Source organism: Onychostruthus taczanowskii, unplaced genomic scaffold (genome assembly GCF_017590055.1).
Source record: "Onychostruthus taczanowskii isolate IOZ18803 unplaced genomic scaffold, ASM1759005v1 scaffold29, whole genome shotgun sequence".
Lineage (NCBI taxonomy): Eukaryota > Metazoa > Chordata > Aves > Passeriformes > Passeridae > Onychostruthus > Onychostruthus taczanowskii.
In genome coordinates, this window is record NW_024500239.1 from 6,508,771 (window position 1) to 6,528,340 (window position 19,570).

The following is a 19,570-nucleotide window of genomic DNA, read 5'->3' on the forward strand; positions in this document are numbered from 1 at the left end:
ATTTGCTTTTGTTGCATCCACATAGCTTGCTGGGAATCCTGTTCATCAGCCTGCATACTTCTCAGTCTCCAGGAGGATAATCAAGAATCTACTACCTGTGGCTGCCTAATATATAGTAAATAATCTAAATCACTCATATGTGTCATATATATGAGCATATATGCCTGTATGTAAAGATATATAGAGATGGACAGCACTGTCCTTGATTTAACGACATCTAAATGTATATACATACATAAATACATTATGTATGTATATAAGTATGCACACACATACACATACATGTAGGTGTTCATAGTACATATATGTAAGTAGGTGTGAACATATGCCAGTGGATGTATATACACAGCAATAAAAACGTAAATTGGGAATGTTCTTTCTGACTTTAACATACCACTCATTTCGGGAAGTTTTACACAGAGTAAATCAGCTCCAATGAGTTATTCTGGTCTTAAATGTTTTATCAAAGAAGCCAGAATCTGGACCTTAAAGTACCCTTTCCAACTGCAGAAGAAATTAACAAAAATTAATTAAAAAACTGAAAATGCTTAAGAGACAATGAGATACATACATACACTAACCCTTCACCAAAATGCAGGAAGACAGCATACTATGCAAACTCTGAACCCAAAATCTTGGCCCCACAAATATCAGCAGGAATTGGACAATTTTTTTTTTTTTTAAATATCTGTCATTGAGTGTTTTATCTCAGGGTTGCCCTGACACCATTCTCATCTCAGGTAAAAGGAAGACTACAGCTGGTGTTGTAGAGGCCACTGCCTGCAAAGTAGTTGATGTCTGAAACGCAGAAGGAAATCAATATCTAGCCCAGTGGAGCTTATAAGCATCCCTGGGAAGATCCAGCTCAGGGGACACTGAAGCCCTGTCTCACACTGATGACACAGTTGCACTGTTAAACCACCAGTTTTTCTGATATGAGTGCGAGGCTTTTTGTGAGGAGATGACTTCTCCTCCAAATTCTGCTGTGTGGTTGTCAGAAATCCTTTCTCCCAACTCCTGCTGCCATCAGCCGTGACTCTTCTATTGCAAGATACCCAAAGTATACTGGGCTTTACTGTTTCAGGAATGCAAAAATTACACTTTAAAAGGTTGTGTTCCCCTATTTTGTACTTACTGGACAGATTTGGCAGATTCTGACATTAGTTTCCTGCTGTTCACCCCAGCAGGTAGAAAGGGTCATACAGTCACATGCACACCCAAAAGCTTTTGTAAAACTGCGGAATATTACTTTTTTCCTCATTATTCTCTGATTTTCCTCTCTCAGAAAATCAGTACATGGAATACCTAGGCTAGCCTGGCTACCAAATGCAGCCTGCCTGCCCTCACAGAACACTCTTTCTGGTCTAGCTATCTTGCTGAGAGATGAGCTACACTAGCTGTATGGCTTCTAGGTCTCAAGTTGCCTTGATATTACTATTCCTACACAGAAGACCTAGATCTTAATTTCATCAAGATTTTCTGGGACTTCAGCAAGTATCTTGAATATTTTTGTAGAAGCTACACAATTTGCTTGGAAGCAGTTTGCTTTTTAGAGACTACTCCAAGAAAACAATGAAGCTGTAAAGAAATACATAGATTACATTTTAAGAGGGGTGTCTGACAGCCTAATGTTCACCCATAATTTCAATATGGTCATGTTAGTGCTTAAAAATCATAATAATTCCACGCGGAACATAGCTAAATTAACTGAAATTACTTGAATCTACAATAAAGCAAAGCACTAGAGTCTGAAGCTTTCTGTTAACAAAGGAGCACTTACCTGTAATCATAGTTAGAGCTGATAGACTTGCTAAGGCTGGGATATCAAGGTTAAGGCTCTTTAAGTTTAAGGAAAAGTCTTTAATAGAGTCGAGCCACTCCCCAAATCCACGAAGGCACTGAAGTCTATGAAGCACGAGTCCATTGCAGAATACAAACTTATCCTCAGCAGTATCAGACCTCAAATAAAAACAATTGAAAAAATTATAAATGCATCTTCTACTTTACAGAAAAATGCATAACCAGTATTGAAGTGTCTGTCATTTAAAATCCAAGGCATATTATCCTGAGACATATGTGGGCATTCACGTTTGACAATATGTTTCTCCCTTGGGGCCAAAGTACAACAAACAAGCTTCTGTGATTGCTTACTTGGTAGAGTTATAAGCCTGAGGTTAGCTGCAGCATGTGGTGTAGACTGTCTAATTAGTTAAGATTTTGGTCCTGCCCAAAGGCATAAACAGAGAAGACATTTTGCATTAAATACTGTATGTTTGAACCAAAGGAATACTAAGTGAGTGCATTTTGACATACAAAACTAATAAAAAGATAGGTTCTGCAACTCTCAGCATTTACTTAGTATCGTCTGCATTTTTCAGATTGTAAAAATTGGCAAGGAAAAAACAATGGAGAACACACGCAGTAATGCAGGACGATACACAAAACTGCATAAACTCTTTTACAGGAAAACCTGTGTGCAAGAGAGAAATTATAGCCAAGCTCTCCTCTTCTTTCCTCTCCATTACCACTATTTTTGTTAAAAAAACACATGAAAAGGTCATTTTCAACTTAAATAAACATGGGCATAACTGAAATCACCTGTCTGCAATTTTGCCAGTTCCTGAAAGTGAAATTGGTAAAGTGTCTTAACTAGTGCTAGACTGACATAAAGCATCTCACTCTATTAAATGACTTGGTATTAAAAAGAAAACCAGTCTGAACAATATTTTAAATCTTCTTCATCCCTTTCAAAAACAGATCAAAAAGGGAAAAGGAAAAGAATTCATACTTGAAGTGCATTTCTATATTTCACACTTATGAAAACAAAGCAGATTTGCTCAAATAGTACCTGAGGATCAATTTTGATTACTATGTAGGAGGAAGATGGGACAGATCAAATAAAAGAAGCACATTAGTGACATGTATGATCTCTTTGTAAATAACCTTCTTGATTTTTCCTGCAGTGTAAAACAAATTAAACACCATACCCTTTGTATGCAGACATTGCTGATTTTTTTGGTGCTTTTTTCTTGGTACAAATGACAACGTTCAAAGACAGCGCCATATTCATTCCTTAAAAATATTCAGAGGGATGATTTTTCACATCATCTTAAGAGGAAATTAAATAAATAGTTACCTGATGGAGAGTCTTAGTACAAACAGCTCCAAAAAAGCTGATTCTATGAGTAATGTCTGATCTTCTTTTGGGAGGTCAGTAAATCCTGGGATTTTTTCTGCCCAACCTCTAGTTATGTCAATGGAGGCAGTCAGAAGATTATAGAACTGTTGTACATGTTCTGCATCTGTGCCTGCAGCAGCCTGATCAGTGGAACAGTACTAAAATGAAAGCCACAGAAAGCAAGGTTATATGCATTTAAGGGCATTCTGTGAAACATACAGCATTATTTGCCCGACAACATTTCCTTCTGTGGCAAAGCTGGTATTATTTATAAGACATAAAAATAGGTCTACATCTACCTACTTATTTGGTTACCTACAGGCATTTTGCTATTCAGATAGATATTACAAAAATATTTCCATATGTATAGAAGTAATTTCAGATTTATAACTAAAATATAATATCACACTTTACAAGTACTTATATGCTATTAGTAAACAGAAATAGAAAGCTGGTGGGTAGGATAATTTGCATCACACTAGAAGAGGAACATTATTTGGCTTACTACAATGAAACAATTTTCCCATTGATGAATTTGTCTCAGTATGTTGGAAATGCAGATTTCTTCCAAAACCTCACAAAGTGCATTTTATCTGACAGTGATAGAGACACATAAGATAAATCACTTTTTATCTGACACATGCAGCATTGCTTCATTTGAATACAGAATTGGTTCAAAGTAAACCAGCTGCCCCATATCACCTTTTATCCTTCAAATTGAAGCATTTGAGGTTCAGCAGAACCTATTATCCTGCTTATGTGGCCATAACTCTTCCAGGCAGCCATTTGACAGTCTCAGCTTGCTCAGCTTCCCTGTGACCCTCTGACAGCTCTGTCCCCACTATCTCCTACTTCATCACCAGTGGATCCCTGTCACTCCTTTGACACTGCTCTCTCTCTCGGCAGAAAATAAAACAGAAGCTTTTGTGGCTTAGTCCAGTTCTGTGCTTGGAAAGTGCTGCTGGTTTTATGAGCAGGTACTGAATAATGTGGCATTTATTGTAGTAATATCCTCATCATCAGACACCTGCTGGGTTATTTCTGGGAGAGACTTCATATCCACTCTTTCTCTTAGGGGTTCAGGCAAAGAAAGGCTGAGGCAGTCTCCATGGCTAAAAGAAGCCTGCATACTCTTTGGAAACAACTTCCCACATGCACTTAGGCTTGAGTCCATTAGCCTAAACTCCACTCCAGCAACTCTTCAAGCCAGAGTGGAAGCAGAAAAAACACTTTCTCCATCAGTAACAGTGGTCTGGCAACGTGGTATGACCATATTACCACCGTGGGCTGCAGGGATCACCCAACTTGCTAGCTGCAACTCAAAAGTCGGCTGTGTGCAGGACAGAGAGATGGGACAGCAAGCAGAACTTCTCAGGCAGCTGTCCTGTACTCTGACTCTCCTAGCTGGAGCTCATTGCTGATGGCAGGTAAGGGATGAAGGACACAATGTTAGAGTTGCTGACTGATGAGAACCACAGCAATCCTAGAGACTTCTGTCTGTATCTGGGTCCTGGTACTAGCTCTGTTCTGCTTAGCCAACACTAACTGCATGAGTTTCTCCCAGTGTGTTCCAGCTCACATCCCTAATCGGCTGGTGAAACATGTGCAATCCTTCTTACAAAGTTCATGTAGAGACAAATTTTGCCTCAGCTGCTCCAAAGGATCCTGTGACACTGAGACAGGTAGAGGCCACAATACAGAGAAGATGGGGAGCAGCATTAGAAAAATCTGTAAGCTGCATCATATTGATGTGTTCAGACTGCCACTTGAATGGAGCAGTTGAGGATGCTCAAGCAGCAAGAATCAACTACTTCTGGCACTGGACTGCAGCAAAATGCACACAGGTAATGGGTAGAAAAATACAATTTGGTTTTTCAAAGACCATGCATGTTCTGGACCCTCTAGAAGTGACCATGCAGAGCAACCCACAAGTGTGCATTTTGGCTCTGGGAGATGCACTTTGCTACACAGGGGCTGACCCATGACTTTTTCTTACTACACAGGGAAACCAAACAGGCTGATGGAAACTCCTGCCTCACAACAGGTATTGCTAAGCAGAGATATATTCTTGATCCTTTGAGCAGTAAGGAAGAAGGAAAACAAAATGAAAAGAAAAAAGGTACTACCCATTCTGAATGGGTTCATTCTAAATATAACTCATCACAACCAGCGTAATTATGCCAGGTGTTAATTTGTTCCCAATATTTATAAAACATTCCTTTGGCAAAAATAAGGCAAAGTTTTAACATTTTCTAATGAAGTTGAATTCTGCATTATGTTGTGTAACTGTGAATTCTACAGTGTGGTATACCCCACGCTGGGCACTGAATCAAATTAAATGCATCTAAAAAAATTATAACCTGTATTTTTTGCATAGTCTATCCCACGAGAGCAATTTTAGAAAAAAAGGTGAAAGATTACATGGAATTGTATAATTTTCAGCTGCTGCAATACATCACTGTTCACTATAAAGTATTAGCACTTACAAAGAGTTGCTAAAGTAAAATATTATTTACTTGTAACAGACTTAGGAGCATACAAGTGACCATAAACAATATGTATGTTTCTGTTTCATGCACCACAGTTGTGGGGTTTTTCCATGATTATTTCATGGAGAAGAAGTGATATTTGACCTAACTTGTGACCAAGACAGCTGGCAATCCTGCCCTTGGTCAGGAGGCGTCACAGGACAGAAGGGCTCCCTCCGATCTGCATTTCTAAACCTGCCCTATGCAAACTGGAGGCAAACCAGGAGAAAGACAAAAGACAAAGCTCTGCCCCCTCCCTTCCTTGGAGCTCCTTTGGGAATTAAATGAAATATGACTGTTACTTAAGGAGGGGGTTGCATGTGTAGCAAGCAACATTAATTTGTATGTTACATCTGAAGAGATTTGGAGAGCCCGAGGTTGGGAAGCCCGATAGCACAACTTAGCTCTGCCCTTTGCCTGCTTTCATCAGTCCTTCATCGACGGCTACAGCTGCAAAAGCCTAACAATAACTTCACTGCACGGACGAAAAGCCTACATTCTTTTTTCCAAAAGCCATGACATGTGCTTAATTTTGTGGCCCAGGAATGAGGGGGATTATTGCCTAAATACTGCACTGCCCCTCTGAAAACGCAACATTTCTATTTACATTGGTGCCTACTCCGCATGAATAAGAATGGCAAGGGTCTGTTTCTCATCTCACTTCTTTAAAAGCGTAAACTCAGGGAATTGTACCAGTAAACAGGTGTGAGACCAGACTACGGCCCTTGGCAATTGCCTTTTGAAACCAAGTACCTAAATATACCACGGCTGTGGACTGGTAAGTTAAAACCAGTGCTGAGATCAAAAGCAGCCATGTTCTGAACAGAACTGTTTCCAGTGTTTTGGTGTTAAGCTTGTAGCTTATATAATTTATGTCTGGGTTTCTTTTTTTCCTGGGTTTCTCTGTGTGTGTGTGTGTGTGTCTACAGGTTTTCTAGAGGGAAGGGATACACACTTTTCTCCGAAACTTTTATCAGTGGTTTTAAGACGGTCAAGATATTGCAGCTTGTAAACACGAAGACCACGCTAAACATTAAGGTCGTATCTGCAAAAGTGTCAGGGCTGACTCCAAAGCCAGATTTCCAGATCTGCCCATTTGTGGTGCTCATCAGGATCACAGCCTAGCTGAATGTGCCATAGGTTAGTCTTTACAGGTACAGGATTATTCTTCATAGGAATATTTTAGCATTGCAGTGTGTTTATGGTATGTTTCATTAAATTCATTAAATTCAGTTAATCTTGCTTTTTACACAGCATTTGTTTTTTGACCTCCAGTAACTTTTCAAAATAAGTATAAGGGTCTATGAAAAACATAAGAATCTACTAATTTCTTGTAGAATATTTTTGTCATTTCAGTACCACCGGGTACAACAGACTATTATATATTTTAGTGTAAAGAAAAACTTAGATACTAATATGTTCTAACAGATAATCATACATAATCTTTTAGCTACCAAGACTAAATTAATTTACTGTCAATCATATGATCCCTGTAAAGTCCAACAGAATTGTTCAACATTTAAATCTGTGGGTTGTTTTCATTAAAAGAGAAATAATTACTGCAGGACAAATTAAAAAGTCACATAAAAGTACATAATTTTTGTTCAGTTTTCTGTAAATGCAAAATAACTTTATATCAATAAATAAATACAAACTATGGCCTCTGGACTCCTGCAATTCTGTGGAAGCCAGCAGATTTCTATCAAAGAGCACAGCTCATCACACACCTTGGTATTTGTAGAATAATCCCTGAGACATTCAGGGTAAGTTAAGGTACATGTAGACATGGCTAGTGCATTCTCCCCATAGTAGGTTGTCAGACACTCAACAGCTAAATTCTTGATAATAACTTGAAAAATAATATTATTTAATACTTCCAGATTAGTTTGAAGAAAATATGTTACAGTATGCTTTAAATTGCTAAATTATATATAAAAATATAGTCTAAAATAGCATAATGTAATTTTTATATAATTGCAGTAAATATGCTTTAGGATTAAATATTACTTAGCAACAAGTGGTAAGTGGCCAATGGAGTAATTGTCTGAGTACAGCTGCTATTTTTAACAATCTCAAATTTAATAATATTTCTTTAAGGGGGAAGAATTTGATCTTGTTTTTCCATAGCTGTAGTTTTTTTCTTATCCTATATCAACCTGCCTAAAAATTGTATTGAACAAGCCATTTCAGTGCTGTATATTAATAACTACAGAACTTTTCTTTTTTTCAGATTTCAGAATATTTCATGAATATTTAAATTGTGACTATGTTACATTAAAGAACAAGGTTAAAAAATATATAATCTTTGGTAAAGCTTTGCTGATTTTTCAGAATTTTAATAGGCTTGTTTTAAAAATGTGAGTTTTATTGAAGGAATATTTAGGCTGGGGTATCCAAAGCATACCCTATTCCCATTTAAATAATGGCAAAATTCCTGTTGATTTCAACAGGAATGGTCCTATCCATCCAGTGTCACACTCTGCAACCCTTCTATCTGAATATCAGGGAAGTGCTATTAAATTTTAGCCTTCAGAAAATGGAAGTTAAGATATTGGACATACAAGTAGTGCTCCTGGTTAATCAATGACATCATAATTGATCGTGTTTTGACACAGCCTTTTTGCAAGAAGAATGCTCTATTTATCCATGCATTTTTTCTTTAACACAGCCACTGAATATACTGCAGATTATTAGATTATTTTGCGATTGAGATTCTCACAATGAATAGCTACTAACACTAATATCTACTGCACTTCCTTTCCTCTCATTGTCCACCTATCACAAAAAGACAACGGCTGGCTGGACCGATTTCTACCCTCATCCAAATTTCACACTTAATTTCATTTTGGCAAACCGGCTGGTAAGGAGAAATGCAGCTCGCAAATCATTTCTGTGCAGAAAGCAAATAGGGAAAGAAAAGTGAGACATACTCTTGAATAGTCCAGCTCCCTGGGCGTGGAGTCGGTTAAAGCTCGAACGAGGGCATTCATCATGCTGATGGGAGGAGAGGGCGGGGAGGGCTGAGAGGGTTCTTGCTGTAAGGGGCTCTTTGGTTTGGAAGGCAGCCGACCTCTTCTCCCTTTCAGGCTGTCGGTACGGACAACTAGGTGAAAAAAATCCCAAGGGAATCAGTTGTGAAGGTACCAGCGAATGATGGATCAGAATGAACACCCTGCTTTCCTTACGGTGGCCAGACCAGCAAAAATAAGAGCGTTCTCCAGTTTCAGCACGTGCTCTTGATGCCTTTGATCGCAAAGGAACACAAATGGCACCAGAGCTGTGTCAGACCTACGCTCGTAAGCAGCAATGTAGCTGCTTAGTGAGAGCCCAGCTGTGTTCCTCGTGTCCATGCTTTGTTTGCAGCATGTCAGTGTGCCCGTGTACGTGTGCCCGTGACACTCTGCTGCTGAAAACAAGCTGAATGTGAAGCACAGATTTTAGTGTTTCTACTAGCAGTGTCCCTTTTAAATGGCAGAGGCATTCATTCAAAATAATTTTAGCTTTCTTGGAGCATTTGAAAAAATATGGTCACATTATATAGGTTATATTATCCATGTCAGTATTTGCAATGGGACTGCTCACACAATTTTACTCACATGCTTAAATATTTGCAGAATTGGGACTAATGAGTTGATCCTGTTTCTCTTTAAATTAATTGCAAATTTACAATCAGCTTATGGGAATGAAACGAGATCCTATGTCAAAATGCACAAAATCCAGTGCAGCCCCCAGTGAGATAACAAGGGGAAGCCAACAGTATTATCGAGCAATGTTCAAAGTTAATAAAGGAGACATTTTGGCCACTGTCAAATTATCCTCTTGTGACCTTGTGCTCTTGAACTCTGGGGTCTATAGTCTAAATATGATAATAGGGCTGAAAAGCACAAAATCAATACATTATTAGATAAATGCACATATTTTGGGGTAAGTTATGAATCTCATCACTGTCAAATTTATTGTAGAGACATCCATGCTCACACACACACACACAGAGACACAGATTCATAAAACATAATATTTTAGTTTTCTGGGATCATAAATAGCCAGAGTCCTTACCTTCTTTAACCATGCCGACACTGAGACACTTCTGGAACCGGCAGTATTGGCATCTGTTACGACGTCTCTTGTCCACTGGGCAGTTTTTATTTGCCAGACAAACATATTTTGCATTTTTCTGAACTGTTCTCTGTGAAAATGCAACAGAAAAATAGTAAACTGATTGTTTCTTGAGCAGCTTAGAACCTGACAAAATGTGTTTTAATTACAACATGAAAAGTGACAGTGCAATTCATATAATTAGATAAAATTAATTTCCTAACACACTAGCCTGCAGGAAAAACAATTTTATTAGTGCTAGCTGCTGACAATGAAAATCATCTAGGATTTTTCTGAAGCAAGTCTCTGGAGACAGGCAACTTTGAATGATAAAATCATATCTGAAATTACCAGGTCATCACATCTACCTTTGGGGATTAGATTATCTCCGCTTTTAATATCCCTTTGGGAACAATTTTCTACTTGGTTCATTCCCTTGATTATTGCTGACCTTATTAAAATAAAATCAAAAATGATCTGCAATGTACTTCTCTTGCTATCACTATTGTTAGTCAAATACCACAATAACTGGTTTGGTTAGCCATTAAAATCATCAGGGAGAAAAACAAAAATACCAGTAACCCCTACAAAATATGTTTGGCTAAATACTCTGGGAAAGTTAACCTGACCTGAGGAAAAAGGACAGCATGATGACATAGTTATGTAATTTAATTAACTCAAAAGTCATGTTGAAAAAACTAAAACAAAATTAAAATGCATAGAAACCTGGTAAGCTTTGCAAGAATGTAACAAATATCAATGCAAAACCATATCATGCTGCCATACTTAAAATCAAAGATACATCTATAAATAACATTCAAAAAGGTGTTACTAGAAAAGACACAAGGAACAAATGTATCAACTCAACATGCAATACTAAATCTTTAACTGCAATTAAATTAATGGATAAATTTTACTTCATAATTTGTGTTTGTTATCAAATAACGGCCTCAATGTACTAAATATATGAGATACAGCAAATATTTTTCATTGTGATGTGGAGATGAAAACAGTTTAATTTTGCAGAATAAGGTACTGTTGCAACTCAAGGGTATGCTATTGATTTCCACAGGGGCAGGTTTGGGATAAAAAGAGCTGCTATTTCCATGTTATTTGTGTTTCCTTTTCTAGTTATATTTAAATAACAAATTAGTTTTATAGGAGACGTGTGTTACCACGTGGTCAAAAGAGTATTATTAAGTAACACTTTAAGTAACACTATTAAGACAACTCCACCTACAATAAAAAAATGTTGTAAGCCTTCCCCCCAAATATTTTGGGACTGGTTTTGTTCCCATTGTATCTTTTACCAGAATAGGGACATAACTGCTATCTTAGCAAGAAGAAATATACAAAATCAACCTCAAATGTTTCAAATCTTAAACTTGCTGCACAGATCCTACCAAAAGTCAATCACAAGCTCTTCCCTTAAACAAACTATTTCTGAAATTAATATTGGAATCTGGACCTTCAGACTCTGCTGAAAGGAAATGACAAAGCACCCAAACCTAAGACCTAAAGAGTATATTCAACTCTTGAAAATATAAGGGCAAAGTTCCCACTGAGAAACTGCTGTGTGTAAGTTATTTGTGTTGCTACTCAGCTGCAAAGCTGCCTTCATTACAGGGCAGGCACCGGGACCCTGTGCAGTGCTTAGTCACTGCTCTGCAGGCAGATTTCCCCTGTAAGGACTCCCCGGGCTCCTGAGCTGAAGACAGCAGCCAAAAGCAACTAGAAGTACTTGGGTTTGTCCCATGAGTGAAACCAATTTCTTCCTGGTGCTGACCGCTCTGCATTCCTCGTCATGCCAACTATCCCAACAAACAGCACCGCTGCCATCACCTAAAATATTAAGTGGACTTTACGCCTTCAGGGTTTCTTTTGTCATCTAAAAACAAAGCATAATTGGAATTGGTCACTGAGTAAAACCCAGGTTGAATGTACTCCAGATGAGTTTCATTACAGAATAAACGCAGTTTATAGCATAAACTGGGGTGATCTATGTTCCATTGAGGAATGCTGGCGGACCAGAGACGCGGTTCCCCCAAACCACTGCCATGGCCTCTTCTCAGCAGAGACTGGCTGATCCTTTTATCCTACAGAGGGCTTTCCTTGACCTCCAAAAACTTTGGCGTCCCTCCCACCCTGCTGGGAGGGGCCTGAGTTTCAACACACCATGTCCCTGAAGGCCCAGGTCAGGACCAGGAGCATGTGGGGACAGAGGGGCTGGGAAGTGAGGTGGGAGCAGGCAGGGAGGGGAGCAAAGCACGGATGTCTCACCTTGAAAAAGCCCTTGCAGCCCTCGCACGTCCGCACCCCGTAGTGCTGGCAGGCGGCATTATCTCCACAGACAGCGCAGGTGCCTTCCCCGGACGAAGAGCTCCTGCTGGGGGGAGACGGGAGGCCACTGCTGCCGCTCCCGCTGCTCTCCCCCATCAGGCTGGAGGTGGCTGCGTTGAGGCCGAGCGGTGAGAAGGCTAAGGTGCCTGGTCTTTTGGCCAGGTGAAGCCCGTAGGAATGGCCCTCCATGGGAGCCTGGCTGGCGGCGGGCCTGTCGGAGCCCAGGGGCAGGCTCAGCGAGGCAGGGTCGTAGCACATGTGGGCGGCCGCGGACGGCGTGTGCGGAGGCGAGTGCTTGAAGTGGAAGAGAGGGAAGCGCGGAGGCACGGTCTTCATGGGGGCGGCGTCCATCAGGTGGCCGGGAGGCAGGCAGGTCTGCGTGGGCTGCAGCGGGGGCTCATCCCACAGGCTCTGGTGAGCAGGGAAGCCGGGCGTGGTGGGCGTGGAGGGTGGGGATTGCTTGAAGTACATGGAAGTGCTGGGCATCCCCTCATCTGTAGATGGGGGCAGTGAGGGCTGGTACGGGGACAGCCGGGTGTCTTCCATCTTTATGAGGGGCCTCTGGCCAGAGGAGGCAGTTTGCATTTGGTAGAGGCAGGAAGGCTTGAGCTCGTAGCTGCCAGAGTAACCCTCCATAAAGGTGCTGAAGCTGGGAAGGGAGGTGGTGGCAGTGGCAGTGATTTCGGTACTGCTCAGGTCCATGGTCAGTTTGGCATAGTCAGGGTTCATGATGTCTGAGCTGTACTCCGAGCCATATGCGTAGGTCTGGGATGCATAATTCGAACCGGGCGGTGAAGGACTATACTGCGCTTGCACACAGGGCATATCTGCAAGGGCAAAGGGGCACGTTAACAACAGGCCCAGACTGCAGCCCAGACCCTCACTAACTTCTTTCCTAGAAGCTTTCCCAGAGCTCAGATAGGCACCCAGCTCCCATTCGGACATTTAAATTAGCCTCGAGCCTTTTCCTTTCAACAAGAAATACGCACCAGGGACCGACTAAGCACTCGGTACTGTGGAGTCTGCTCTCATCTAGTCAAGGGAGAAACTCACATTTATACCAGTGTCAGTGAGAGAAGAATCCATCTCAAACTGCCCTACATCTGCTGCTTAATATATATAGGTGTCAATGAGAATTAGATAAGGACAATGGGAACAGTTTATAACTCTAAATCTACCTCTGTCTGCATGCAATCATGCCGTAAAAATTTCATGAAGGGTAAATTTCATGAAGGGTAAATTCATGAAGAGATTATAAAATGCATAATATTAAAAATTACATTTTTTTTAAAAGCAGCATTTGCAGCGCATGTCAGAGGAATTACTCAAATCACAAGGTTTGCTACTCAGGACTTGCAAACATCAATTTTACTTACTCAGCTCTGGACCTTTGAAGAATATTTCTGGTCAGCTAATATTTAAGGTTGCTGTTTCATTATTAATTTTAAGGCTTATCTTTGGTAGAATGTTCTCCTTTAAAAAGTGAAGGGTACAACATCCCCTTCAATTTGCAAAAATGTAGGATAAAAGGTATGTGGTATTTCTGTTTTCATGGGAAAGCAAGGTTGAAGCCAGTAATACGGTTGGTTTTATTCATTAGTCATGAAACTTAATGCGGTTCACTGATAGCTGGGATGGTCAAAGCAACACAGTGCCTCTCTAGAAAGATCTGATTGTTATTTTCTTTTACATTTCCTACTAGTCTGCCATGTAATTTGCTGGTCAAAGGAAGTAATAGACCCAATTCTGCAATTCACTGAGGTTTGCCTGACTAAACACTGTGAGATTCTAGACCAATATTTGCAACTTGAACTAAAAGTGTGTGGTGTATTTTGGTTCCACAGCAGAAGAATAAAATGCATTAATTAGTATAAATTTTCTCATAAAGAGAAAAGTAAATATGGATAAAATGTATATCAAAATTAAGTGCAGTTCATCTCTTCTTAATCATGTTAATTTATATTCCAGGAGCACTTGAGAAATAATTCATGTTAAAAAAAAAAAAAACCTGCCTTGGAAATAATGAGGCTTTCCTCATTATTTTAAGAACTCTTTTCACTTACAATTTTAAAATATTCACTCCTGGCATGCAGTAATCCAAATAATTTGTGTTAAATCAACTTTTAATTCTTTCCTGCCCGCTTTGCAGATAAACATATTTAAACTAAGCACCAAATTTGAATTATCACGCTGTCACAAACCATTCACATCTTTTTTCTTCTTGAGAAAACACTAAAATCTGAGGAAAAAAAAAAATAGTGCTGTTTCCTGAAATTAAGACCTTCTTTGCCTTAAATCCAAAAGCTTGAAGAAGGAGGCAGGACAACCCTCCCCCTTAAGCCTTGCCTCCCCAATGTTATTTATGTATTGTTATACTGTTCTCTTTTTTTCCCTGTCAATTTCTGTCCATGCCATTCCACGCAGACACATTTCCTGGCAAGTCGTATCATTATCATTTGCTAGTTTAAGGACTGGCTGTTAAAACACAGTGATCAGTGCTTAATCAAATAAAAAGGGATAGAAATTCTTTCCACACACCTCCATTGAGAACTGACGGAGGAACACAACAGAGTGAGTTCACAGCTAATGTCACAACTGGACGTGTTGATATGAAGGAAAAAAGCTTTTTTGCTAGCTCAGAAAATGAGCAGGAGTTCAAGGGAACAGATCATTATGCCCTTTTTTTCTGCATTTTTCTGAGCACAACAGAGTAATGCCACTGAATTCTGTGCAAAGTGGTGCAGAAAAACAGAAGTCTAAAATAACTCTGACCGGAGGACTGAAAAAATATCCCTAACCTAAAGGTCTGGTCTCTCCTGGCTCTGTGGGACTCCTCCTACCTCGCCTTTTGCCAGAGCACTTGTCTAAGTCTAACCCCTACTTTTCCACTTAGGGCACCAGTATTAATTCCCCTGCAAAGTAAATAACCTGGGATTTTTTCTTTATCCAACAATATCAAAACAAGAAAAGAAAAGGCCCCACAGGCGGTGCATTAAAGAGCAACCTGTCATCAAAACCTAAATGAATGGCTAAAAGAATCAGGGCAGGGACATCAGGAGCTATTACAACAGCGTTCTGCTTTCTTCGCGAGAACGTGGGGTAAAGGATGCCCAGTTTAACTCCAGGCAAGCTGGGCTCCTCATAGGGACACTAGCACCCCCAACCAGCTTCCCCTTAAATCTGGCACGTCTTTGGCGAGGGGCTCGCAACCCCGCGTGCCCAGGCACGGCATCGCCAAAAGCGCTGCCAAAGGCACGCGCTGCTCTGATCCTTTTGGGATTTAAACTCCCCGGGACGTCGGGGGCCGATGATGCCAAAGGGATTTGGGAAGGGTAGGGGCCGCGCCAGGAGCTCCCGCACCCCTCTCCTCCTGCCCGTCTCCCGGAGCGGCAGCTTACCTGGTGGGTATCTTGCGCGCTGAATGGTGGGGCTGGAGGTGCGGACGGAGGCGGCGGCGGGCGGCGGCGGCGGCGGGGTGGGTGCCGGCTGGGACCTCTCTGCGGAGGCGGGCCCGGGGCCTGGCCTGGGCGGGGGGCGCTCTTCCGACCCGGGCTCTGTCCGCCGGCGGCGGGAGACAAGGCACAGTCAGGGGCGGCGGTGCCCGGCGGGGCAGAAGGGAACCCCCGCCTCCCCCCGGCGCGGCGCCTCGGGGGGGACGTGCGGGCACCGTCCCCCGTGCTCGCACGCCAACCCCCGCCTCGCCCCGCGGGTGGGGAGGGGGAGCCGGCCGGGGAGCGCATTCCTGCCGGCTCCCGCTCCCTCATCACACAAAAGGCAAGAGAGCACCGGGCTGGGACAACGGAGCCGCCGGTTTGTTCTCCCGGAGAGGAGCCTGGGGTAGGCAAGAGGAGAACCCCGGGCGGGGTGACTACAACAAGCGGGACAGCATCCCCGAGCGTCCACTTCCCCGTGAGAACTTTCTCTTTTTGGGATGCAGAGACCGGGGAAAAGCAGGCTGGGAGTTTCTATGCTAGGTACCGGCCAGACTTGAGGGGTGTCCTGCCTGCCCGGCTAACCCTGTGCGGTGTCTCCGGGCCCATCACCGCCGGCGCTGGGGAGGGAGCTCTGCCCAGCCGCCTCCCCCCGACCCTCCGGGCGCTGCCAGCCGGGCTCCGCGGCAGCGCGGGGGATGCTCGGCCGCGCCGGCCCCTGCCCACGGAAGCCGCTCCCCGGCGACTCTTTCTCCCGCTCCTCGTCTTTCTTTTGCCTTCCCCGCGCCCCTCGCCTTTAAACCCCCGCCAGCTCCTGGGGTGTTAAGTGCCTGTCAGCTCATCCCTTTCTCTCCCGAGGGTTTTGTTCCCTTACGAGCTCCTACGAGGCGGTTTCCCGCTCGGCGCGGAGCGCCCTAGGGCTCCTCTCTGCCCCCCCGAGCCGCCGGTTACCTAGAGACACTCGCTGCGCTTTTAACCACGCAGCACCCCTCCGGGCTGCCGCCGCCCGAGCCAGGAGCGCAGGGCCGTAAGGGCTGTAAATTAGGAGGAAATAACTACCCTTGTCAAAGCTCTTTTCTTCCTCCGTGCACTTTACATTCAGCCCCGAGTGACACCCCTCCCCACCCTGTAATACGAGGAGGAAACCGTGAAACACTCCATTGTGATTGTGACTTCTTCAGGCGAGTTTCGAAACCTTCATTTACCCGGGAGGGACTGCGGAGGGGGAAGCTCCATTCAATTAAAAACTTTCGTGCTGGATTTCCACCGCCGGTTAGCTGGCGATTTTTTTTGGGGGGGAGTGGGAGGGATCGCCCCGAGCCGCACGGTCACTCCAGCAAATATCCACGAGATCGCGTGAGATTCACCTCCGAAGAAACCGTCTGGTCTGGTTTAGTCCATTGTTTTTTACCGGGGCTTGACTCCAGCATACAACGGTCTCCACGGAGGAGAGAAAAATAGGGCGAAGAATGTAATCGAGTGAAGCGGCTTGGATAAAAGTTAGCGATTCATTCCCAAACTTTTTTTTTCCTGGAGAAAAAAAAAATCCTATCCCAACACACTAATCCCCCTACATAAAACAGTGTTTTACGCCCTTTCCCTGGGAAATATCCTCGCACGGATTCCATCGTATCCAAAAATTGCAAGTTAAGTAACAGCGTCCTTAACTAGCCGCGCTAAGGTGAGCGGCATCTCCGCCCGGGACAGGCTATCGCGATAACGCTGCCCCGATAACTGTCCCTCTACATAATATCACAACCCAACACCCGCGCCTTCTCGCCTCTTTCCAAGACTGAAACTTCTTTCGCAGCTATTAAGGCGAGAAGGCAAAGGCGAGAGGCGCCGCGGGGGCAGGGAGCGGGGCAGCGGCGGCGCAGCCCAGCCTCCCCGCACGGTACCGCCCGTGCCGGGGCTCCGCGGCCCCTCGTTACCACTCCTGACCTCCGAAGGGAAAAGTGCACATTTCCGAGGAGCAGATGGCGGGCAGACGTGCCGTGCAAACATCCCGTCTCATTTCAATACAATATGTCACATTCCAGCAATTACCTCTTGGGCGAGCTCTTTGGGCTGCCGAGGGGGGCTGCTCTCTCCCAAAGTGAGATGAGCTCAACCTGCCTCGCCGTCCCTATTAGACAGCTGAACTTGTGCAAACAGAACCACCTATTTCCCAGGCGCGGCTAAAGGAGGGAGACAAATTGCTGCCATTCATCACCGGCGCTGTAAACTCCCCGCCGCCGCCGGCAGCATCATTTCCATGACAACAACTAGCAGAAATACCTTAGTACCACCGGCTCCGGCTCCCGCTCCGCTCAACCACAGCCCTCCCGTTTGCGGGGAGCAGCAGTGCCCCGCGCACGGCAGGAGTTGCCGAGACGGCAGGGACGCTCGGAAGACGAGCGGCAATTGAACATCCACGGGGAGGATGGGGGAGGAGGGGGGGAAGGTGAGGGAAAAGTTTCAGCGAGAGCCCGAAACGGCACGGCAGCGCGTCGGCTGAGCCGCATCGCTCGCCGCCGGCATCTCCCCAGCATCTCTACCCCGGCGGCGTAACTTTCACGGAGTGGGGACATGCCGCGCCGTCCCTCTCCCTCAGCCGCTCCCGTTCACTCGCATACGTACTCGGTTGCTGTGGAGGTTCCGTCTTTACATCTAGTTTGTAGGTGCCCGCTTCCTTAAAGGCGTGTGTAGGCGCTGTCCAGCGGCAGGACCCGAGACACAAAATCCCTCAGACTCCGGGTAGCTGCAGGTCCAGAGGGTGCGTTATCCCGAGGCATGGAAAAGGATTGAAAAAGCCTGAGGAGCCAGGAGCCCGTCCCCGGGCGAAGGGAGGGAGTGAGCAGGCGGGCGGGCGAGGGATGCCAAGCGGCGGCCGCCGCCGCGATGTGCCTTTGTGTGTGTGCGGCGGGAGCCGGGCCGGGACCTGTGCCCGCGTCCCGGTGCGAGTGCCCCGGGGTGCGCGTGTGCCTGCGCCGGAGAGAGGGGACGGAGGCGCCTCTCTGCGCTGCTCTCCCGCTCCCTCTCTCTGAACGTCATTTATGTGAGAGGAGCCCTAGCGGCCTCTCCATAGAGCGGCTGGAATGCGAAACGTCAATAGTGACGCCATGGGAGCCTGACGCTACTGACCCCCCCCCCCCCCCCCCCCCCTCCCGCCCCCCCCCCCCCCCCCCGCCCCAGTGTGTGCCCCGCGCTCCCGCCGCACCGCGCCGCGCCGCGCACAGCCGCGCACGGCCGAGAGGTGCGGAGCGCTGCGGAGCTCCGGCAGAGCCGTGCTGAGCCGCCGGCAGCGGGACCGCACGGCCGGCCGGCCGCCCCGGGGCCGCCTGCCCGCCGCAGCCTGGCGAGTCCTTCCCAAATCTGATAATAATAATATTAATAATAATTATTGCTGTTAAGATAGTGATAATGACAAAATTATTATATCTTTACTGAAGTGGCTCAAATGAAAAGAGCTTTGCTTGCTTACTTAGTGGAACTTTTAGGACTAATTAATAAAGGTTTCTTTCACTTTTTAATTTTTCATTTTTTAAAACTTTTTTTCTTTTTGCTTCTTAAGTTTTTTCCCGAATTATTTTCTCTTCTCAAACTTTTTCTTTTCTTTTCTTTTTTTCTTTTTTTTTTTTTTTTTCCACTCTGTTTTTCTTTTCTTTTGAAACTTTCCAGTGCGCAGGAGCAAGGAGCAGGTTGCGGGAGGTGCCGCTCACAGAGCGGGCACAAGTGCGAGCGGCCCTGAGAAGCGTCCGGGCTGCCGCCTGCTTGTGACTGTCTGTGTCCGTGTGTCTTTCGGTGTCCGTGTGTCTGCCTGGGGCACCGGGCTGGCGGCGGACGACTCCTCCGCTGTCTCCGCTGGCAGCAGCCGCCCGCCGCCGCTCCCGGTGCCGTGTTTACATCCACCGCCGGCGGCCGGGATGTTCGCGACTGTCACTGCAGCCGTGGCGGCCGGTGCTGCGCTTGTGCTTCGCACAGAGGAGCTCCGCCAAGCGAGTCCTCCTGACGGACGG

General features: G+C 44.7%; 1 protein-coding gene across 6 annotated transcripts in view; it reads right to left on the reverse strand.

Moving 5' to 3' along the window:
* Window positions 1-18,700, reverse strand: part of NR4A3 (nuclear receptor subfamily 4 group A member 3) — a 29,389-nt gene extending 10,689 nt beyond the window's left edge. Inside the window, exons 1-8 of one of the 6 annotated variants that reach the window (XR_005952942.1) lie at window positions 18,192-18,700; window positions 16,778-17,010; window positions 15,540-15,695; window positions 12,082-12,968; window positions 9,763-9,892; window positions 8,637-8,809; window positions 3,137-3,336; window positions 1,781-1,959 (exon numbers count right to left, since the gene is read on the reverse strand). Coding sequence is in view for 5 of the 6 variants with exons in the window: in XM_041408027.1 (XP_041263961.1) it covers window positions 1,781-1,959; window positions 3,137-3,336; window positions 8,637-8,809; window positions 9,763-9,892; window positions 12,082-12,968; window positions 15,540-15,695; window positions 16,778-16,808 (1,756 nt within the window). In the remaining variant the exon portion in view is untranslated. Of the gene's footprint in view, window positions 1-1,780; window positions 1,960-3,136; window positions 3,337-8,636; window positions 8,810-9,762; window positions 9,893-12,081; window positions 12,969-15,539; window positions 15,696-16,777; window positions 17,103-18,191 lie in introns of all 6 variants that reach the window. The other 5 variants (XM_041408027.1, XM_041408028.1, XM_041408029.1 and 2 more) reach the window with 5 other exon arrangements.
* Window positions 18,701-19,570: the final 870 nt, after the last annotated feature.